Source organism: Aulonocara stuartgranti (assembly GCF_965226115.1).
Source record: "Aulonocara stuartgranti genome assembly, chromosome: 23".
Classification (NCBI taxonomy): domain Eukaryota; kingdom Metazoa; phylum Chordata; class Actinopteri; order Cichliformes; family Cichlidae; genus Aulonocara; species Aulonocara stuartgranti.
In genome coordinates this window covers 44,590,794-44,609,563 of record NC_138958.1, presented here as the reverse complement: position 1 = coordinate 44,609,563, position 18,770 = coordinate 44,590,794, and the positions used below count along the sequence as shown (strand labels likewise).

Here is an 18,770-nt window from a genome sequence, read left to right as displayed (position 1 = left end):
TGGATACACCAAAGCCACTGCAAAAAGGTGACACACATCCAGGCCAGCTCGGAGTAAGTGGCAGGAAGACCGGGTACAAAGGGGGGGAAAGCCTCTAGGGCCCTTCGTCTCAATCCGGTGAAGAAACCAACTGAGCCACAGGTACTCATCAGAATGGCTGGTAAAGTGTTGTCTACCCTGCTGGGTGTAATGGCTTTGATGTCATCATGGTCAGCTGTGGAGACCCTGTATGTCCAAGGAAACCACACCCAATACCCTCATGGCTATTCTACAAACTTTTGGTGGCAGTTTATGAATACAACTGCTCACTTGAACAATAGGACGGACTGCTATGTGTGTGCTCATATGCCGTTATCCGCATATACATCTGGACTGTGGCCGTACAGCATACCAGAGGACAGGAGTTGGTGTCTGTTGGGCTTAGCAACTCATCCTGGCAACAGAGTCCTCTGGTCCCAGGCCAACTATAGTACACCTCTGAACATCACCTGGAGTAAGTCGCCACTTATAGATGTGAATTGTTCTGAGCAAACTGACTTATTGGCCTGGCCTCAAGTGTCAGACCCACTGCCAGACATAATATTGCTGAACAAGCTGAATACAGCTCAACTGCCGTTGTGTGTGATGAACAATGGATCACTGTCAGTGGGGGAGCTGCCGCTTCGTTTATGTGGATACATATACACCTACTGCCCTCCAGAGAATGAGAGCAGGTGTATGAAATGCTTGACCAGTGCAAAGTGAGCTGAGAACTTGACATTAAGGAGGACTGAATGCAAGTCCAACCGGGCTTACAGGATACCAGTAAAAGCAAAGAGTCAGAAGTGGACAGGATGTGCAAGGATGGTGCCGAGCAGTAAAGGAACAAGAGTTTTGGCTGATTGGTATTTCTTGTGTGGACATAAAGCCTATCTATCACTCCCTGAGGGATGGGGAGGATTGTGTGCCGTGGTGAAGTTATCGGATCATGTCTTCTTCATGGACAGAGTTGAACATCACCCTAGCAACCGACGGAAGCGTGAGGTGAATATAGCCTCACCTAACTCTTTTGGAGTGACAGTAGACACTGGAGTGCCACGAGAATTCCGCATTTGGAGTGGAGGAGCTAAATTCTTCCAAAGTTTGATCCCAAACATCGGAGTTGCAGAGGTGCGGGATCATGTGGAGATCAACCGATATGCCTTACTGCGACACATTAATCTCACTAAGACTCTGGGAACAGCCTTAGCGGAGGAGCAAAAGGCCATCAGAACGATGGTACTGCAGAACAGGCTGACCCTAGACTTGATAACAGCATCACAAGGAGGAGTGTGTAAGCTGATTGGAGAGACATGTTGTACGTTTATTCCGGATGGATATACGACTGGAGGAGACATCTATGAGGCACTGCAGAACTTAACTGCTCTGCAGAAATATGTGGCGGACCACACATCAGGAGGAGACACGTCACAAGGCTGGATAGCCTGGTTGACATCTGGACCATGGTGGAATATGTTTCTAAAGTTTTTGACTCCCATTCTTACATTATTGGCTTTGCTTTGCTTGTTTACAGGTTGCATCTTGCCATGTGTAAGATCGATGGTGAATAAAATGATTGCTAACACCTTTACCAATTTCATACTGTTGCAGCAGAGTGACATGGATGCTAAGGCTAATATGTGTGTATGAAATGAAGCCTGCACTGAAAATGTTGACAAGTGGTGTAGAGCTGAAGATATATATATGCCGTATAGCCTTAAAAAATGACAATACAGGGTGGTGATGATGGGTTTAGATTTTATTATTGTCATTTGTATTAGGAAATATTTAACCATATATTCTTAGAGGTGTATAATCAATTGTGTAGTGATAGGATGTGTGATCTTTAGCAGGCTGCAGGGGCTTGGTGTGTATTCCACACTGGAATGCACACCCACATCCTGGGAGCACGAGAGAGGTCGTACCTTCTCTTATTGTTTTATGGCAGGATTAACGTAGCTACGTCTGTTCTAGTCTAAGTGCTTTTTGTTTAGATGAACTGCTGGACTTCCTCACCATGTTATCTAGGGTGAACCATCTAGGGTGAAGGGGGTCTACCCTCTTCCTGACCAAGGATGTTATATGACCCTTTGATCAGCAGTACCCCACACACACACACACACACACACACACACACACACACACACACACACACACACACACACACACACAGTATTCTTTGTTCACATGTATACCTATGTGAGATGCTATATGTTAATGACCCTATGCATATTCATGTAACCACAATAAAAGGAGTGCTATGGGGAGCCTGGCTGAGAGTCTGATGGTGGTCAAGTGGTGGAACGACGCTTGGCTCCAGCCAGGTCTCCCTCATGCATGAGTAAACCAGAGAACTTTGGTGCCTTGTGTCTTGCTTTTTGCTGCGTAGCAGATTGTCCTTAACGTTCCAGTGGATAGGTTCAAACTACAAACCTATCACTTTCACTTCAGCTTCACCAACAACAGCACAAGCAGAGCAGCCCACTGCCTGCATGGCTGGGACAGCGCCCCCTGGTGACTGTAAACCACTACAACATGTAGACGGCCGTCTGCAGGCTGGATGTAGCACCACCGCAGAGACGTGCTGCAGCTCTGTTTAGTTACCCAGCTGACAGCAGAGGCTGTAGTTTACTGTTACCAACATGGAAAACTGAAGCTTCACCAGCTGGAGCTACAGAGCTGGAGAACAAAGGAGACTGAGAGGCCAGAATGATGTGGGAGGAAACATCAAGAGCCTGTTTGAAAGGAGACACATGTGGATGCTGTGCCAGTCTGTGGTCTGTCAGAAGTCAGCTGAGTCACACTGCAAGAAGCTGCAGAATCTCAGAGGAGGAGATTTGGAAGTGTTTGTGGGACAAACTGGACTCAAAGAAAGAAGATGTTTGTGAAGTCTTTGGTGGAGGTGAGCAGTGTGAAGCAGAACACATGCAGATGAATCAGGAGGTCAGCATCAGTGTCTCCTTGTGGTGGATGGTAAAAGAATCAGAGCCAACGCTCCCGTCCACCCTCGGCATGAAGCAGTGCTGTTTCTGAAACAGGAGGACAAGTCCAGAGAAGACAGAGGAAGCAAAGATGAGGGTGGGACAGGACAGCAGGACTTCCTTCACACCTGCAGCTCCATCACACTGCTGTAGCTCCTCTTCATCACACATGTACCTGCAGCCTGTCTTCGAGTCCAGGAGTCACCTCCACACAGTGTAGAAGCCTCCTGTGCAGACCATGGAGTCCAGCCTCTGTCAGGGAAGTCGGCACTAAAGCCTGAAAGACTTCAATCTGTCTCTGCTCCACCCGAGAAAGACCAGCACCGTACTTGTTGTGCATTCAAGGAGGGAACATCAGCGCTGCATCGTGGGAACAACACCGCAGGAACAAAGACACAGCACGGCCGATGAAGGACGAGGACAAAGGAAAGGTGAGTGAGAAGACCTGGTGGTGTGGACGGACCTGCAGGGGCTCCAAGACTGAGGAGCAGAGACGTCCATGTACCAGCTGAGGATGCTGCAGTGATCCAGGGAGCTCGGTCCAATCTGAGGCCGTGTGAACTACGTGGACCACAGTTTCTTCACAGACTTCAGCCACGTGAACATCTGGAGATCCAACAGTGCACGAGCTGTGAGCCATCAGCTGTTTCTCTCATCAGCTGCTGGAATGAGAGCTGCTGGAATCATCTCGAGCAGCAGGAAATCACTGATGTTGTTTCTAACCAAAGATATGGGACTGAGCTCCGCTGAGCTCCTTCTACTTTCATCCAGATAGAAACTGCTACAGTCTGCTGATTATTGCTTTGCCTCCATCACACGAGCTCTTTATCCTGTTCTTCACTCTCATTGGTTCTTTGTCTGCTTGTTTTTACAACAGTAGTCTTCTGATTGGTCAAAGAAGACAATCAGCTGTGACTAAATGTAGCTCCTACAGCAGTGATGGGAATAACTACTGAAGCTAATCCAGTATCAAAGCTCAGGAATCAGCAGCTCCCACCTCGTTTTCTTTCAACAACTATTTTTAGCTGCTGTGTTTTTGTGTTTCTGCAGACCTCAGACATCCTGCTGCTCTGGACAACTTTTTCATTCTTTTGTATCATTATTTTGCTTTTCTTTTATTATTATGTTATATGTATTAATATGTGAAACACTTATTCTTTGTGTTTTTGCTTTGCTCCTGTCAAACTGCTTTAATAAAATCTGCTGCAGTCTAAACTGTGGACGTTCCCTTTTTAACCCTTTGTGAAACAATAAAGGTTTAAATCTAAGTATTCATCTATGTTAGTGTTTAATGGGTCTAATAGGTTGCTTTGGCCTTTCCCAGTAATATCTTCCCTTGCAGTCTGTGGTCCAGGCTTCTAAAACCATCCCAGGTTAACAAGAACTACAATCTAGAGGAGAGCTGCCATAACAGGTGTGACTGATGAGATCTGACCTGCAAGGTTACTCAGGTTTGTTTGTATCAGGACAAGCAGGGAAGCCGCCTGGACGTCAAAGTAGTTAGAGCTGGGCGAGTGTCCTCACCCACATCGGCTTCACAACTCTGCATCACCTACTGAGTAAGACTCAGAGCATCAGAGATTAGAAGGTCTACAAAGAGCTGAACCAGACTTCCTGTATAAAGGTTTTAGTTCCACAGATCGACAGTGTCAGCACAACTAAAACGTGGAGACTGACCTCAGAGTTTCAATTTGATGTTGTGGATTCTCCAGAAGAACACACAGCTGCTTCACTCCTGAATCCTGCAGCTTGTGGTAGCTCAGCTCCACCTCTCTGGGATACGAAGGGTTGAGCTTCAGCACTGCTTCCAGATAATCACAGCTGATCTCTGACAAATCACAGCTCCTCAATCTGTATAAAGAATGAAAGATGTAAGTTTATTAGACAAAGTGCTTGAAATCATTCAGTGTTTCATCATCTGTTCAGAGCTGAAGAAGGTTCAGAATGTAGAAGTTTAGAAAATGGAAACTCCAAACAGCTGAAGCCAACAGGAAGCAGCTTCAAACAAACACAACAAGAGAAAAAACTCTGAATGTTTCACATTAAAGTCGTACATTTCTAACAAGAGTGTTTTAAAGACAGAGTCACTGATGATCATCTTCTGCCCAGTAAAACTTTGGTTTTCCTCATGTGAGTGTTAATGATGCACAAAGACTGTGAGTGCAAAGAGGGAGCGAGGAGGATGACAGAGAGATGGTACAGGAGCATCAAGAACCCGGCGAGGAAATGAGCAGAAGGACTTTGGAGCCTGTTGGATTGAAGCTTTCACAGAGACGTGTTTGACTGGACACCACCAGGACAGACTTTTAATCCCAGGATTTGGATGAGCTTTCTGTCTTTATGGTCACAAATGATGCTGTAACTCTGTGAATGTCCTGGAACTGTCAGCAGTGTGGTTACGTCCTTTTGACCTGAGTTTCCACAGCTCTTATAACAGCAGTGTACATTCAGACTGAGACACGCTTCAGTCTGTATGGACCTGTTTCTGTAGCTGCCACCATCATTCTACGGTCGTGTCCAAATTCATGGGCTGCATCCTCCCGAGGACCCGGCCTTTGCGGTCTACGTGGGCTGGGTCCTCAGAAGGTCGGGTAGGCTGGAAATAAACGGCTGGGGAAATTGGACGGTCTAGCCTTCTGATTAGCGTCACCGCTGTCTCGGTGGAGTTTAATAAACTCAGCCGTCTGCTCCTTGCTATCTAAAATATAACAGGACACTGGCGTAAATTCTCGACCGTCTCATACTTCTGTTTAATCAGTTTTCTGTTTGACGTTTAGTCAGCTCTGTAAAGACCAAGGAGGAACCCACCTGGGGGATTAATAAAGTTTTATTTTATCTAATCTAATAACTTTAATCTCAGCCAAACCGATTTACTCACGAACAAACAAAACACTGAAAAAAGCCAAACAATAACATTTTGAGGTTGTCTAAGTGACTTATATATCACGTTTAACCTGAGTAGCGAAAGTCCGCGGTGATCTGAAAATGATGTGCCGGGAGTTGTGCCGTTCTCGGCGGCTTCAGTGACCCTCGAGCTCCCGGCGAGCTATCGAGCTGGTGGGTAGCAGACGTCTCCGAAAACGTCGAAGCACTTTTGCAAATATGCGGTATCTTGATAAACCGAGCAGATATTTGATGTTTACACAGCTACTTTCTCGCCTGAAAATATGTTAAAAGTTTATTTTGTGACCGAAAAAGATTAGTATGAGTAATTTTAAAACTTAGTAGCGGCCGCCATTGTTGGAAACTGGAGTTTGGCTGGGCCGCGCTATGAATTCTGGGATATGGTAGGCCACGAAGGACACACCCGACCCATCCTTCAAATTCGGGGAAAAGGAGGACGCATTTGTTGGCTGCATTCGGAGGAGTCTGCGAATTTGGACAGCCTTCGACGCGTCGCTGTGACGTAATCGGTCTACAAATGCGGCCTCAGGAGGATGCAGCCCAACTGTGAGGAAGAAGCTACACAGTTAATCAGGGTCCCCTCTCTCTGAATCAGGAAAGGTGGGCAGGCCGCGTGTGGGCCGCGGGCCATACGTTGAGTATCACTGTTTGAAATGTGAACATTGTTCTGCTGCAGTCAATGGACTAAACCAGAGAAGAAGAAAACAGACTTTACCATGAAGATCCTCAGTGTGGATCAGTATAATATCAGCCTGATGTCTGCAGTTTAGTGTCAGCACAACTTTCACATCATATTCATCTCAGCACAACTAAAACATGCTGACTGACCTCAGAGTTTCAAATCGACATCGTGGATTCTCCAGGAAATCACACAGATGCTTCACTCCTGAACCCTTCAGGTTGCTGTAGGTTCCACTCAGGTCCACCTCTGTGGGATACGAGGGGTTGGACTTCAGTGCTGCTGCCAGATAATCAAGGCCAATATCTGACAAACCACAGCCCATCAATCTGTATAAAGAATGAAAAATGTAAGTTTATTAGACAAAGTGCTTGAAATCATTCAGTGTTTCATCATCTGTTCAGAGCTGAAGAAGGTTCAGAATGTAGAAGTTTAGAAAATGGAAACTCCAAACAGCTGAAGCCAACAGGAAGCAGCTTCAAACAAACACAACAAGAGAAAAAACTCTGAATGTTTCACATTAAAGTCGTACATTTCTCATAAAAACAGGACAAAGACTTGAAAAAGTCGTGTTTTTCCTTCCAGGAACCACATGGCTTCACTTTTAAAGGTGAAGTGTGACAGAAATGGACATATTTGAAGTCCAACACCTTTTTCCAGTCACATTATTAAAGCAGACAAACTACAAGCTCATTTTCATTCCAACAAGTCATCTTCTGACCTGGACTAACAACACTGGTCTCTATGTGCAGCTGGCTGTGAAACCAGTGCTCAGGGAGCGTCTACAAAGTGCAACACTGAAAGAACATCACACACTCATTTGCTTCCAGCACTTTCACACAAACATCTACTGTCATTATTGTCACCAAACTCTGTGGATCCTTTATTGCAAATTCAAATGGGATCAAATGGTCAGACAAAAGAGGGTTATGAGGAAATATGATGAAATGTTGTGTATTAGCAGCAAGTTATTGAATCATTTTCCTCAGAAACCAAACAAAATGATTGACAAACATGTTTTTACAAACTCAGTGTTGGACTTGGATCAGCAGGATAAGCTGATGTTTAAAGGCATTTGAGTCTCGCTGTATGAGAGTCCAGTTCTTACTCAATATTTATGGATGATGTTCTTTCAGTGTTGCACTTTGTCGACGCTCCCTGAGCCTCACAGCCAGCTGCACATGGACCAGCTGACATTACCCAGCATTAGAGGCGGCTGTAAAAAATTCATGTTCCCATTTAAATGGTTTTAATTTGAATAAAACGATGTTGATTCATTCAATCCTGAATCGATGTTTAATATAAATGTATTTTGCCAGAATCTCAGGTTAAAGCTCACAAACTATTTCAACAAGCAGCAAACAGCTAAAACAGTAAATGAGAGCAGCTAAACACACAAAGATGGAAACACAGAGCGTGGATCGTTCACTCGACGGCACGTACACGGACACGCCGTCGGGGCTGAAAGTGGACAGCTCACAGATCCTGAAGCTGCAGGTTTCATCTGTCTCCAACCAAAACTGAGTGAAGCAGCAGCAAAAGAAGATCCAAACTCTGCTTCACGTTTGATCAATATGCTCATGAATTCTCTCTGACTTTGGCTGTTCCTGCCTGCACAGCTCTCTCTCTCTCAGTGTACTCCAAGAACAGCTTCAAACATCTGTTTCTGCATCATTCACTGTTTATTAGACACCAGTCTGCTGTTGTGTAATAATGAAAGAAGTCGATGCTTCAGTGCTTTGAATTGTGTTACACAAAGAAAAGCAAAGTTTTCACGTTGTTCAGGCAGAATCGAGCGTTGAAGAATGAATTCACACGTCAATAAACATTTTCAAGCAGGACAATGAAAGCAGGAAATACCCCAAACTGCTATTTCTCATTCTACAACTTCAACAACTGCACATGAATTATACTTCATACACAGACCCACAGTCTCTGATTGCTCTGAAATCTCACTGACAGCCAATAGAAATAAAGAAAAGTCCAGACTGACAGTCTCTGTGGGGTTAGGCAGTGAACTGCTCATGCTGCGTTCAAGTGCATCACAAACTATTGGAATTGGATCCAACTTTGTGAAGCAGATTTCTTCTCAGCTGCTGTTTTGAACATTTCCTCATGAACTGTATTAAACTCTGTAAATGAACTGAGAACTGTTTCTACATTTGAAACTATGGATTCATTTTCCCGTTCACTTCTGTACGTTAGTGTATAAATGAATGTTAGACTGGGCTCCATGGAAACACTTGGACTGGTCTCAGCTGCCTTCTTTCTGTAGTCCTTTCTCTTCTCCAGCTTCTGTTTGAAATCCTCTCACAGAGCCTGAAACCTGCTTTGCTGTCATGTTTGGGCCTGTGTTCCTCTGCTTTAACACAAACCTCACCACAGCAGCTGTGTGGGTCGTCTCTGTAGCAGCCAGATCAGCTTCTGATACATGAACATCATCACAGCTCCTAACTTCACCTTTATTAGCTTTGACATTCATGTCTTTCTTTTCTCTCTGTCTGTTTCCACACAAGCTCAAAGTCTCTGCAGCCTGAAATATAGAAACACAACAACAGCTGCAGTCAGTGAACTCACCTCAGAGTCTCCAGTCGACAGTTTGGACTCTCCAGTCCAGCACACAGAAGCTTCACTGCTGAATCCTGCAGCTTGTTGTTACTCATGTCCAGTTCTGTCAGATGGGAGGGGATGGACTTCAGGGCCGAGGCCACAACTTCACAGTGAGTCTCTGAGAGTCCACAGTCAGCCAGTCTGAGATTACAGAAAATATAAAATATGTTATTATAAAAGCAGAAAGTCTGCATTATAAACACAGACTGAATGTATATGAAGACAAAACAGAGTGAGGTCATAATCTGATGAACATCTGCTCTTCACATCTGTGCTTCAGCTCCTCTTACTGTGTTTGACATGACACAACGATTGAGTCTCTCTCAGACCTGCAGACTTTTAATGAGAATCTTTGTTTGGCTTTAATCTGCAGATGAAGGAGGAAGATGGTGTCACATTTAGGCTTCCATAATGTCCACAGTCTGTCACTGAGATCTGATCCAGAGTCAGAGTGAAGACACACATGTGGACTGTTTCCTGTCTTGAATCCAGAACATTTTGAATGAGCTCAGCTCAGTGAAGAGTTCCAGCTGGAAAGATGATCTCTGTTTGCTACCTGCTGCTGTCAGGTACGACTGTTCACGTCCACACTCAGGAAAAACCTGCTGACTGTCACCAAACGGAGCAGAAATGTCATCACTGGACAATAATGATGAATGAACTCAGAGCTGCTGATATCACATCTGATTTCAGGGGAACAAAACTAAAAAGGGACAAATAGAAACAACCATCATGACTCTGTTTGACCTTCAGATCAGAAACTATGGTTCAGAACAGCAGCAGGATTTCAGGCACTGTCACATCCTCAACATCCATATTCCAAATGCTCTTCCTGACAGGACACTCTTTGTTCCCACTCAGGGAGTTTCCATGTGTACAAATCATTTCTGAATCTCAGTAGACTGGGAGGTTTTTCCATCTCATGAATCTCTTTCCTAACATCAAACTAGATAAATCAAACAAAGGAACTGGAGTCTGTCTAATTTCTGACCCCAGTAAAGCTTGTACTGGGATACCCCGACATACTCTCTCTCCATCTGCTCCCACAGCCTCATATTCACAGCTGGCCCTTCTCTCAGCATCCACACTCAGGGTGGGGGCGGGGTCAACACCAGTCAAAACCATTGCTTTGGCCTTATGGCCATTTTATTAGTGTTCGTTTCTGAGTAACAAGCAGGCCTACGCACAGGTGTTTGGACATGTGTGGACCCGACCTACACTTAAACTTCTTAAATCCTCTGTTTCTGTGTCACCAGCTACACTTTTAATATTAATGTATTCACTCCGACATTTTTGGGGAGCGGTCAGAGCTCGTACACTGCAGACAAACATGTCTCCCAGCACACAGCTGACTGTCAACTCTCTGAGATTGGATATGATTCATTTAGATTATATCTGTAAGGTGAAGTTTATCTCGGTGTTTATTTGTTCCTGAGGAAGTCAGCTCGGCTCAGATTAAAGTTTAATAACTGAACAATTTTAATGAACCTTAACGCCTCCCTGGAGCATATATGGAACTGAATCAGTCACTTTTCTTTATTTCCTGATGTTCATATGTGACATACATGTTTTAACCATTAATCTGGAATTAAACTGACATTTAATATATTTTAAGGAGGAAAGAGAAATTTCACCAGAGGATGTTGATGCTGTTCATGGAGACTGAAGACAGAACGATTTATCTGTCTTAATATTTCTGCTGCTCTTTCCTCTGGTGTAAAAATATTTTAACTGTTGGTTTTAATTCAAAATCAATGGTTAAAATGTTAAAATACCAACAAACTTGTGGCGTTAGTGTTGATATTCTGTGAGTTACTTAAAGAGATCACACAGGTACAGGACATATTTTATGTTTAAGTTTATGCATGTTTGTGGTGTGATGTGCATGTAGTGGGCTGTTATGTTGTAAACTGTGTGGATGTGTTTGGGAACAGAAAGATTATTTTACTGCATAAAACGGCGCTGATCAGCTGTTTCTGCCGCTGACACACTCGGCCGGTGAACCACCTGACTCACACAGGCTCTCCTCCTCCACAGTCCTCGTTTATGAAGAGCTTTACAAACACAACATCACGGCTAACAGCTGGATTCTCCCGTTTCAGTGCCAAACAGCCACTTCCTGCTACAGACAGTAAAGTGGACAGTTTGGCGCTAAACATGTTTTTAAAACTTGAAGCTCTTATTTGTTAAAGCCAGCTTCACAGACAGATCTGTGTCAGTGTTTTAGAGCAGGGCTCAGTGGTGTAAACCAGCCTTTATATGTGTTTCATCTCCATTTTTACATTAAACTGAACCAAAACACTGAAACCTTCACCTGATGTGTCTGTGTAGGTTCTCATCATACAGTCATGGTAATCTAAGGAGCCTGGAAAGAAAAGTGACTTCTTTAAGTTTCTTGAAGACGTTTCATCTCTTGAAACCTCTGCTGATAATCACCCACACCCTTTTTCACAGCTTGGCTCATGTGATGAGCCACATGATCAATAGTTGGTCAGCGACCCTCTTAAGGGACACTCCCACTAGGATTAAAATCTGGGACTCTCCACTTTTTGGTTTTAGAAGTGAAGAAGCTGAATGTTCGGATTAAACATCTTCAAGAAACTTAAAGCAGTGCACTCGCTTTTCTTTCTAAGCGGCCTTTCTTAGATCACCTGATATAACCTGAGTAAATTATGTCGGGTTTGAAAACTCTGCAGCATGACCCGGGTGTTGCTGGTGGCATCATGAGCTTAGACCCCTCAGTCAGCTCGGTCTAAAGTCATCGCAGCACTAACAGGCACAAATAGGCTCTAACGTGACAAACTGACCCGACATTTAAAGAGTGCCCACTACAGTCTCAGCTAAAACATATTAAAATGTGCAACGCCAAGGACTGTACACTGGACTCCATTTCAGTGCAAAATAATAAAACAAAGTAAATCCATCCAATCTCCTCTGCCTGTCCTTATCATCAATAAAAACAATTAATAAAACAGAAAATCATAGAAACAGTCATCTTTGTTATTGCATCATCACACATCAGTTCCCAGTAACTAGTCAGAATGAGACGTTGTTTTCATCTTTCTCACACTCATCTCACTCCCCGGTCACAACAGGTGGTGACTTTAACAGGTGTTACAACCTGGCTCAAAGCTGCAAAAGAGGGCGGAGACTGAAAACAGAGACTGGTTTCATTTTGAAGTACTTAATAACCTCGGCTAAAGATGAAAACAGACAGCGTGACAGGGTCTGACAACGAGTGGTGGCGTCGTCCTAGCCGACCTCGGCAGTTATTCACACGCCATGACCAAAAACTCCTGCAGTGTGACAGCAGATAGAGGAGGAGTCACAGAGGAGCGTAACAGCTGTGACAGATGCAACAGGAGGACGAGCTCCAACAGTAAACACACTGTGAAGACAGGAAAGCAGTCACGAGTGATGTTGGTCCTGTTTTTATCTCCACTAAAACCTCTCTAACGTCACATGTAACAGAACACAGACACATCTGATTATCAGGGACCACGACCCACATCTTTGCCTCACTATGTTTATACGAAGAGACTGAAAATAATGATTCTCCCAACACATCACCAACACTTTTATGGCAAACAGATAATAGTGAGTGACAAGAGGTGAACTGTTTCATATGCAGTTATCAGGGTAAATACATTTAAACCAAAGACACTGGAAGAGTAAAGGAAAGGAACTGAAGGTGACAATTCAAGAAGCTCAACAGAAGTCAAATGTAACAGGATCAAGATTCCCTGTTAAAAACAGATATGTATAGTATAATAGTAGACTACACTAATAATAGTGTATAGTATAGTATACTATACTAATAATAGTGTATAGTATAGTATACTATACTAATAATAGTGTATAGTATAGTATACTATACTAATAATAGTGTATAGTATAATAGTATACTATACACTAATAATAGTGTATAGTATAGTATACTATACTAATAATAGTGTATAGTATAGTATACTATACTAATAATAGTGTATAGTATAGTATACTATACTAATAATAGTGTATAGTATAGTATACTATACTAATAATAGTGTATAGTATAATAGTATACTATACTAATAATAGTGTATAGTATAGTATACTATACTAATAATAGTGTATAGTATAATAGTAGACTATACTAATAATAGTGTATAGTATAGTATACTATACTAATAATAGTGTATAGTAGTAAAGTATACTATACTAATAATAGTGTATAGTATAATAGTATACTATACTAATAATAGTGTATAGTATAGTATACTATACTAATAATAGTGTATAGTATAATAGTATACTATACTAATAATAGTGTATAGTATAATAGTATACTATACTAATAATAGTGTATAGTATAATAGTAGACTATATGAAGTCTACACCGCCACGTCCTTAAAATTCAGCGAAATTAAGGACGCATTTGAGGGCCGCATTTCGAGCAGCGACCTTCGTCCCGTCGCTGTGATGTAATCGGCCTTAAAATGCGGCCTTTAAGGCTGCAGACCCTGAATTGGGATACAGCCAGAGTCTGGTCTCTGTTTTCACAGAGGATGTGGTTCTGTTGGCTTCATCAGGTGATGGCCTCCAGCTCACAGTGGAGCTGTTCTCAGCAGAGTGTGAAGCCGTGTGAATGAGGATCAGCATCTGAGGCCATGGTCCTCAGCTGGGAAAGGGTGGAGTGCCCACTCTGGGTCAGAGACGTTCCTGCCCCAGGTGGAGGAGTCTCAGGGTCGTGTAAAGAAGGGGGAGGGGAGCAGGAATCAACAGACAGACTGTTGCTGCGGTAACAGTGAGGTGGACGCTCTGTCGTGGTGAAGAGAGAGAGCTGAGCGTGACAGCAAAGCTCTAAATTTACCGGTCGATCTACGTCCCTGCCCTCACCTATGGTCACGAGCTGTGGGCAGTGACGGGAAGAACCAGATCATGGTTACAAGTGGGGCAAATAAATTTTCTCTGAAGGGTAGCTGGTGTCTCCCTTGGAGACGGGGTGAGGAGAATCCCCTTCACAAAAACTAATCAAGTGAACAAGACTCTCCAGGAGGTAAACATTTAAATATCCAAGTCTACCATAAAGAGAAAACTGCATGAAGGGAAACACAGATGGTGCATTACAATTCATTGCATGTGTTTTACATGAAGAATGGAGGATATACCGTCCACTTTCACTCTGTCTTTAGCAGCAAGTGGCTCTTTGTTGTTTGGCTAGCTGCACTGAAACAGGAGAATCCAGCTGTTAGCCGTAACGTTGGTGTTTGTAAAGCACTTTATAACCAAGGACTGTGTTTTTAATTTAAACATTAAACTATTAACCGACACTGATCAATGATGTAATGATCACATCTGGACTCACCGAGCCTTTCTGCAGTTCCTCACAGCTGGAATCAGTCTCAGTCGTCCCTCCTTTGAAGCTTTGTACTTCTGCAGGTCAAACTCATCCAGAACCTCCTCTGACATCTGCAGCATGAAGGCCAGAGCTGAGCAGTGGATCATAGAGAGGTCCGTTGACCTTTTCTTTGACTTCAGGAACTGTTGGATCTCCTGATGTACTGAGAGGTCGTTCATCTCCATCAGACAGTGGAAGATGTTGATGCTTCTGTCAGGAGAGGATTTTGTCTTCCTTTCTTTGAGATTCTTAATGACTCTCTGGATGGTTTCTGGACTGTTCTCTGTCTGACCCAGCAGACCTCCTAAGAGTCTCTGGTTGGACTCCAGACAGAGGCCATGAAGGAAGCGGACAAACAAGTCCAGGTGGCCATTTTTACTCTGGAGGGATTTCTCCATGGCTCGTTTAAGGAAATCATCCAGAGAGGACTCGTATTTTTTTCCCAGAAAGTTCTTCAGCACCTCTGACTTCCTGTTGGTGAAACAGTGGAACATGTAGACTGCAGCCAGAAACTCCTGGATGCTCAGATGAACAAAGCAGTAGACTGGTTTCTGGAAGATCACACACTCTCTTTTGAAGATCTCTGTACAAACTCCTGAGTACACCGAGGCCTCTGTCACATCCAGACCACACTGCTCCAGGTCTTCTTGGTAGAACATGATGTTTCCTTTCTCCAGATGTTCAAACGCCAGCCTCCCCAGCTTCAGAAGAACTTCCCTGTCAGCCTCCGTCAGCTCCTGTGGACTCGTCTCATGTCCCTCGTGGTACTTGTTCTTCTTCCTCTTTGTCTGAACCAGCAGGAAGTGTGAGTACATGTCAGTCAGGGTCTTGGGCAGCTCTCCTCTCTGCTCTGTAGTCAACATGTGCTCCAGAACTGTAGCAGTGATCCAGCAGAAGACTGGGATTCTACACATGATGTGGAGGCTCCTGGATGTCTTCATGTGGGAGATGATTCTGCTGGACAGCTCTTCATCACTGAATCTCCTCCTGAAGTACTCCTCCTTCTGGGCGTCAGTGAATCCTCGTACTTCTGTTAGCCTGTCAACACATGTAGGAGGGATCTGATTGGCTGCTGCAGGTCGGGAAGTTATCCAGACGAGAGCCGAGGGAAGCAGATTCCCCTGGATGAGGTTTGTCAGCAGCTGGCTGACTGATGACTTCTGTGTGACATCAGACAGCAGCTTCCTGTTGGTGAAATCCAATGAAAGTCTGCTTTCATCCAGGCCGTCAAAGATGAACAAAAGCTGAGAGACAGCCAGCTTCTCTGCTGTGACCTTCTGTAATGTTGGATGGAAAACATGGAGCAGCTCCAGAAGACTGTACTGCTCATCTCTGATCAGGTTCAGCTCCCTGAATGAAAGCAGAACCACCACACTGACATGTTGGTTCTCCAAGCCCTCTGCCCAGTCCAGAGTGAACTTCTGCACTGAGAAGGTTTTTCCAACACCAGCCACGCCGTTGGTCAGAACCACTCTGATGGGTCTCTGTTGGTCAGGTAAGGCTTTAAAGATGTCCTGGCACCTGATTGGAGTGTCATGGAGGGCGTCCATCTTGGAAGCTGTCTCCAGCTGCCTCACCTCATGTTGGCTATGAACCTCTTCACTCTGTCCCTCTGTGATGTAGAGCTCAGTGTAGATCCTGTTGAGGAGGGTTCTACTTCCTGTTTCATCACTTCCTTCAGTCACACGTTCACATCTCCTCCTCAGACTGATCTTATGTTCATCTAAAACCTCCTGCAGACCAACATCTGCTGAAAGAAAAACAGAAAGAAAACTCTTCAATGTCTGAACAACAACAAGAAGTCCAGTTTTCAGAAATGAGTCCATCAGCAGACAGATGTTCAGTCTTACTTTGTACACAGCTGCTCTGACTGGCTGTCTGCAGTCCAGCTCTGCTTCTGGATCTTTCTCCAAACTGGGGACAGGACCAGTCTCCTGATGAAGCAGACTGGTCCCAGTATGAGGAGATGCACTGTCTGCAGAACCAGTGTCCACAGCTGGTAGAGACTGGATCCTTCAGGACGTCCTGACACAAAGCACAGCAGGACAGCTGCTCCTCCTCACAGACACCACTCCTCTTCCTCCCTCTGTGAACACATTTCTTTATCACTAAAATCATTGACTGTCAGTGACAAACATCCAGATTTGATGACACTGTGCAGAAGCTCTGATGGTCACAGAGAAAAGTCAAAGTGGAGAAACTTGTGTTTGAGTTCAGAATCCAAGTTTCCTTTGCTGTTCCTGCCTGTCTTATTAAACACAGAGTGATCAGCCTACAAACTCCACAGTAAAAGCCTTCATCACAGAGCTGATTATGTCCTTCACTGGATGTACTGGAAGTTTGGGATCCATCACTCTGAACTGACCTTTGACCTCCTCTAAAAACTGTGGTGGAGCAGCGGTGTCACATTCAGAGCTTTCAGCTTTATTTTGAAAGAGTTCAGTCATCAGGAAGTGAACTTCTGGGTTCTGATTTCCTTTCTATTATTTTACAGAAGTGAAGAAGAAGAACTAAAAGCTTTGAAATGATCTGAGTGATATTTTTGAACATTGCCACCAAATTGAGTTCAGCCTCCAGCAGTAACTTTGTTTCATGATGCCTCCCTGATGATGTGATGTTTGATTACAAACCTGTTTATGTGTTAGACATTAATCACATGAACACAGGCAGAAAAAAGAAGCCAATGAAACAAATGACAGAAACGTGTTCATTCACTGCCATGATCCATATTTTATATGTACAGATGTTTGTAAAGAACACGTGTGCAGCGCTTTGTTCTGAGTATCTGCTGTCAGCACACAGTGCAGCAATAACTACAACCACACGTTTCTGTAGATCCTGAACATCAGCCTGGAGGAATCTGACCTCAGGTCTGCACACAGAGGAGCTTCACCTCTGGGATGATGCTGGCTTCAGCTCCTTCTACAATCAGGCAGAAGCTTCTGCACCATCAGGACACAAACAGAGAGGAGCTTCTATCCTCAGACCATCCAAGTCCTAAATCAGAACATGCTCCCCTCATAGCATCACCATCAGGGTTTAAACAGGACCTTACATCATGTTCTTGTCTCACTGTCATATTTCAGATCATACCTGATTCATTATGACGTCACACGCTGCTACACTGATCCTGCTGCTTCATTACTGCTGATATTACTCTGCTCACTCTGTTCAGTTACTCTGTTTACATCACTTTGCTCATTTGCTTTGTTCTGCTTGCACTGCTCTGTCAGTACATGCTGTGCTAATGTGGCACAAAGCACTTTAACATTACATCTGCACAATGTTTCATTATTTCATTTAATGATTGTTTCTAATGTTTTGTCCAGTCACAGGAGCAGCTCAGCACATTTCACTGTGTTGTACGTGTATGACGATGCCTGTGACAAATAAACAGCCTCGGACTCTTCAATCTTCTGCATTTCTTTGGAGATCAGCTCAGTGGCCTGTTGAGACCATCTTTCTATTTCTGATGACTCAGTTCAGATTATTATCCTGATACTTTCTTTTAAAATGTGATGAAATCATTTATCTGATGTTCTGACACAAATACACCAAAACAATCCCAAACAGCACAAACCACCACGTTACACACAGTGTAATAAAAATACAGGCAACTACAAATAAAAACACTTTAAAATATAAACTAAAATTACAAAGTGGTCACAGAATTTCAAACACCCGTAAATGAGTCAGCAGCTCTCTTACATGGTCAGCTGAGCTCCATGATTGAAGAACATTGTTGCTGCAGGTTCATCACTGAAGTCTGGAGGAAGTCTTCCTTTGGACCAGTCACTCCCCACAGACACACAGCTGGATGCTGGAGACTGTGACCTCTGACCTCTGCAAACACAAACACATCACATGAATTACTGATTAATCTCTGTTTAAAATCTTTTAAGCAGCTGCAAACACACAAACTGGATGATGTGATGGTTTCTGTCAGTAATAGTTGTCTCAGATTAGAGTACAGACGGCTGCAGAGACATTCACAGCAACAGAGAAGAAATCATTACCTTGGATTGCATTACTACTACGATTGATACTAGCATTATCGTACCCGGACCACCATTAGGAATCATTTATGATGTCACTGGTAGAACATTTATAGAAACAACCTTTGAACTCTGAGTCAGCAGCTCTCTTACATGGTCAGCTGAGCTCCATGATTGAAGTTCACTGTTGGTGCAGGTTCATG

The 18,770-nt window shown here is 43.8% G+C and overlaps 1 protein-coding gene across 1 annotated transcript in view; it reads right to left on the bottom strand.

Annotated features, from left to right (window-relative positions):
- Positions 1 to 18,412, bottom strand: part of LOC309701482 (uncharacterized protein) — a 2,150,955-nt gene extending 2,132,543 nt beyond the window's left edge. Inside the window, exons 1-5 of the mRNA XM_082525718.1 lie at positions 18,281 to 18,412; positions 16,423 to 16,658; positions 14,540 to 16,322; positions 9,160 to 9,333; positions 6,732 to 6,911 (exon numbers count right to left, since the gene is read on the bottom strand). Coding sequence (XP_082381844.1) covers positions 6,732 to 6,911; positions 9,160 to 9,333; positions 14,540 to 16,322; positions 16,423 to 16,658; positions 18,281 to 18,312 — 2,405 coding nt within the window. The 5' untranslated portion in view covers positions 18,313 to 18,412. The remainder of the gene's footprint in view (positions 1 to 6,731; positions 6,912 to 9,159; positions 9,334 to 14,539; positions 16,323 to 16,422; positions 16,659 to 18,280) is intronic.
- Positions 18,413 to 18,770: the final 358 nt, after the last annotated feature.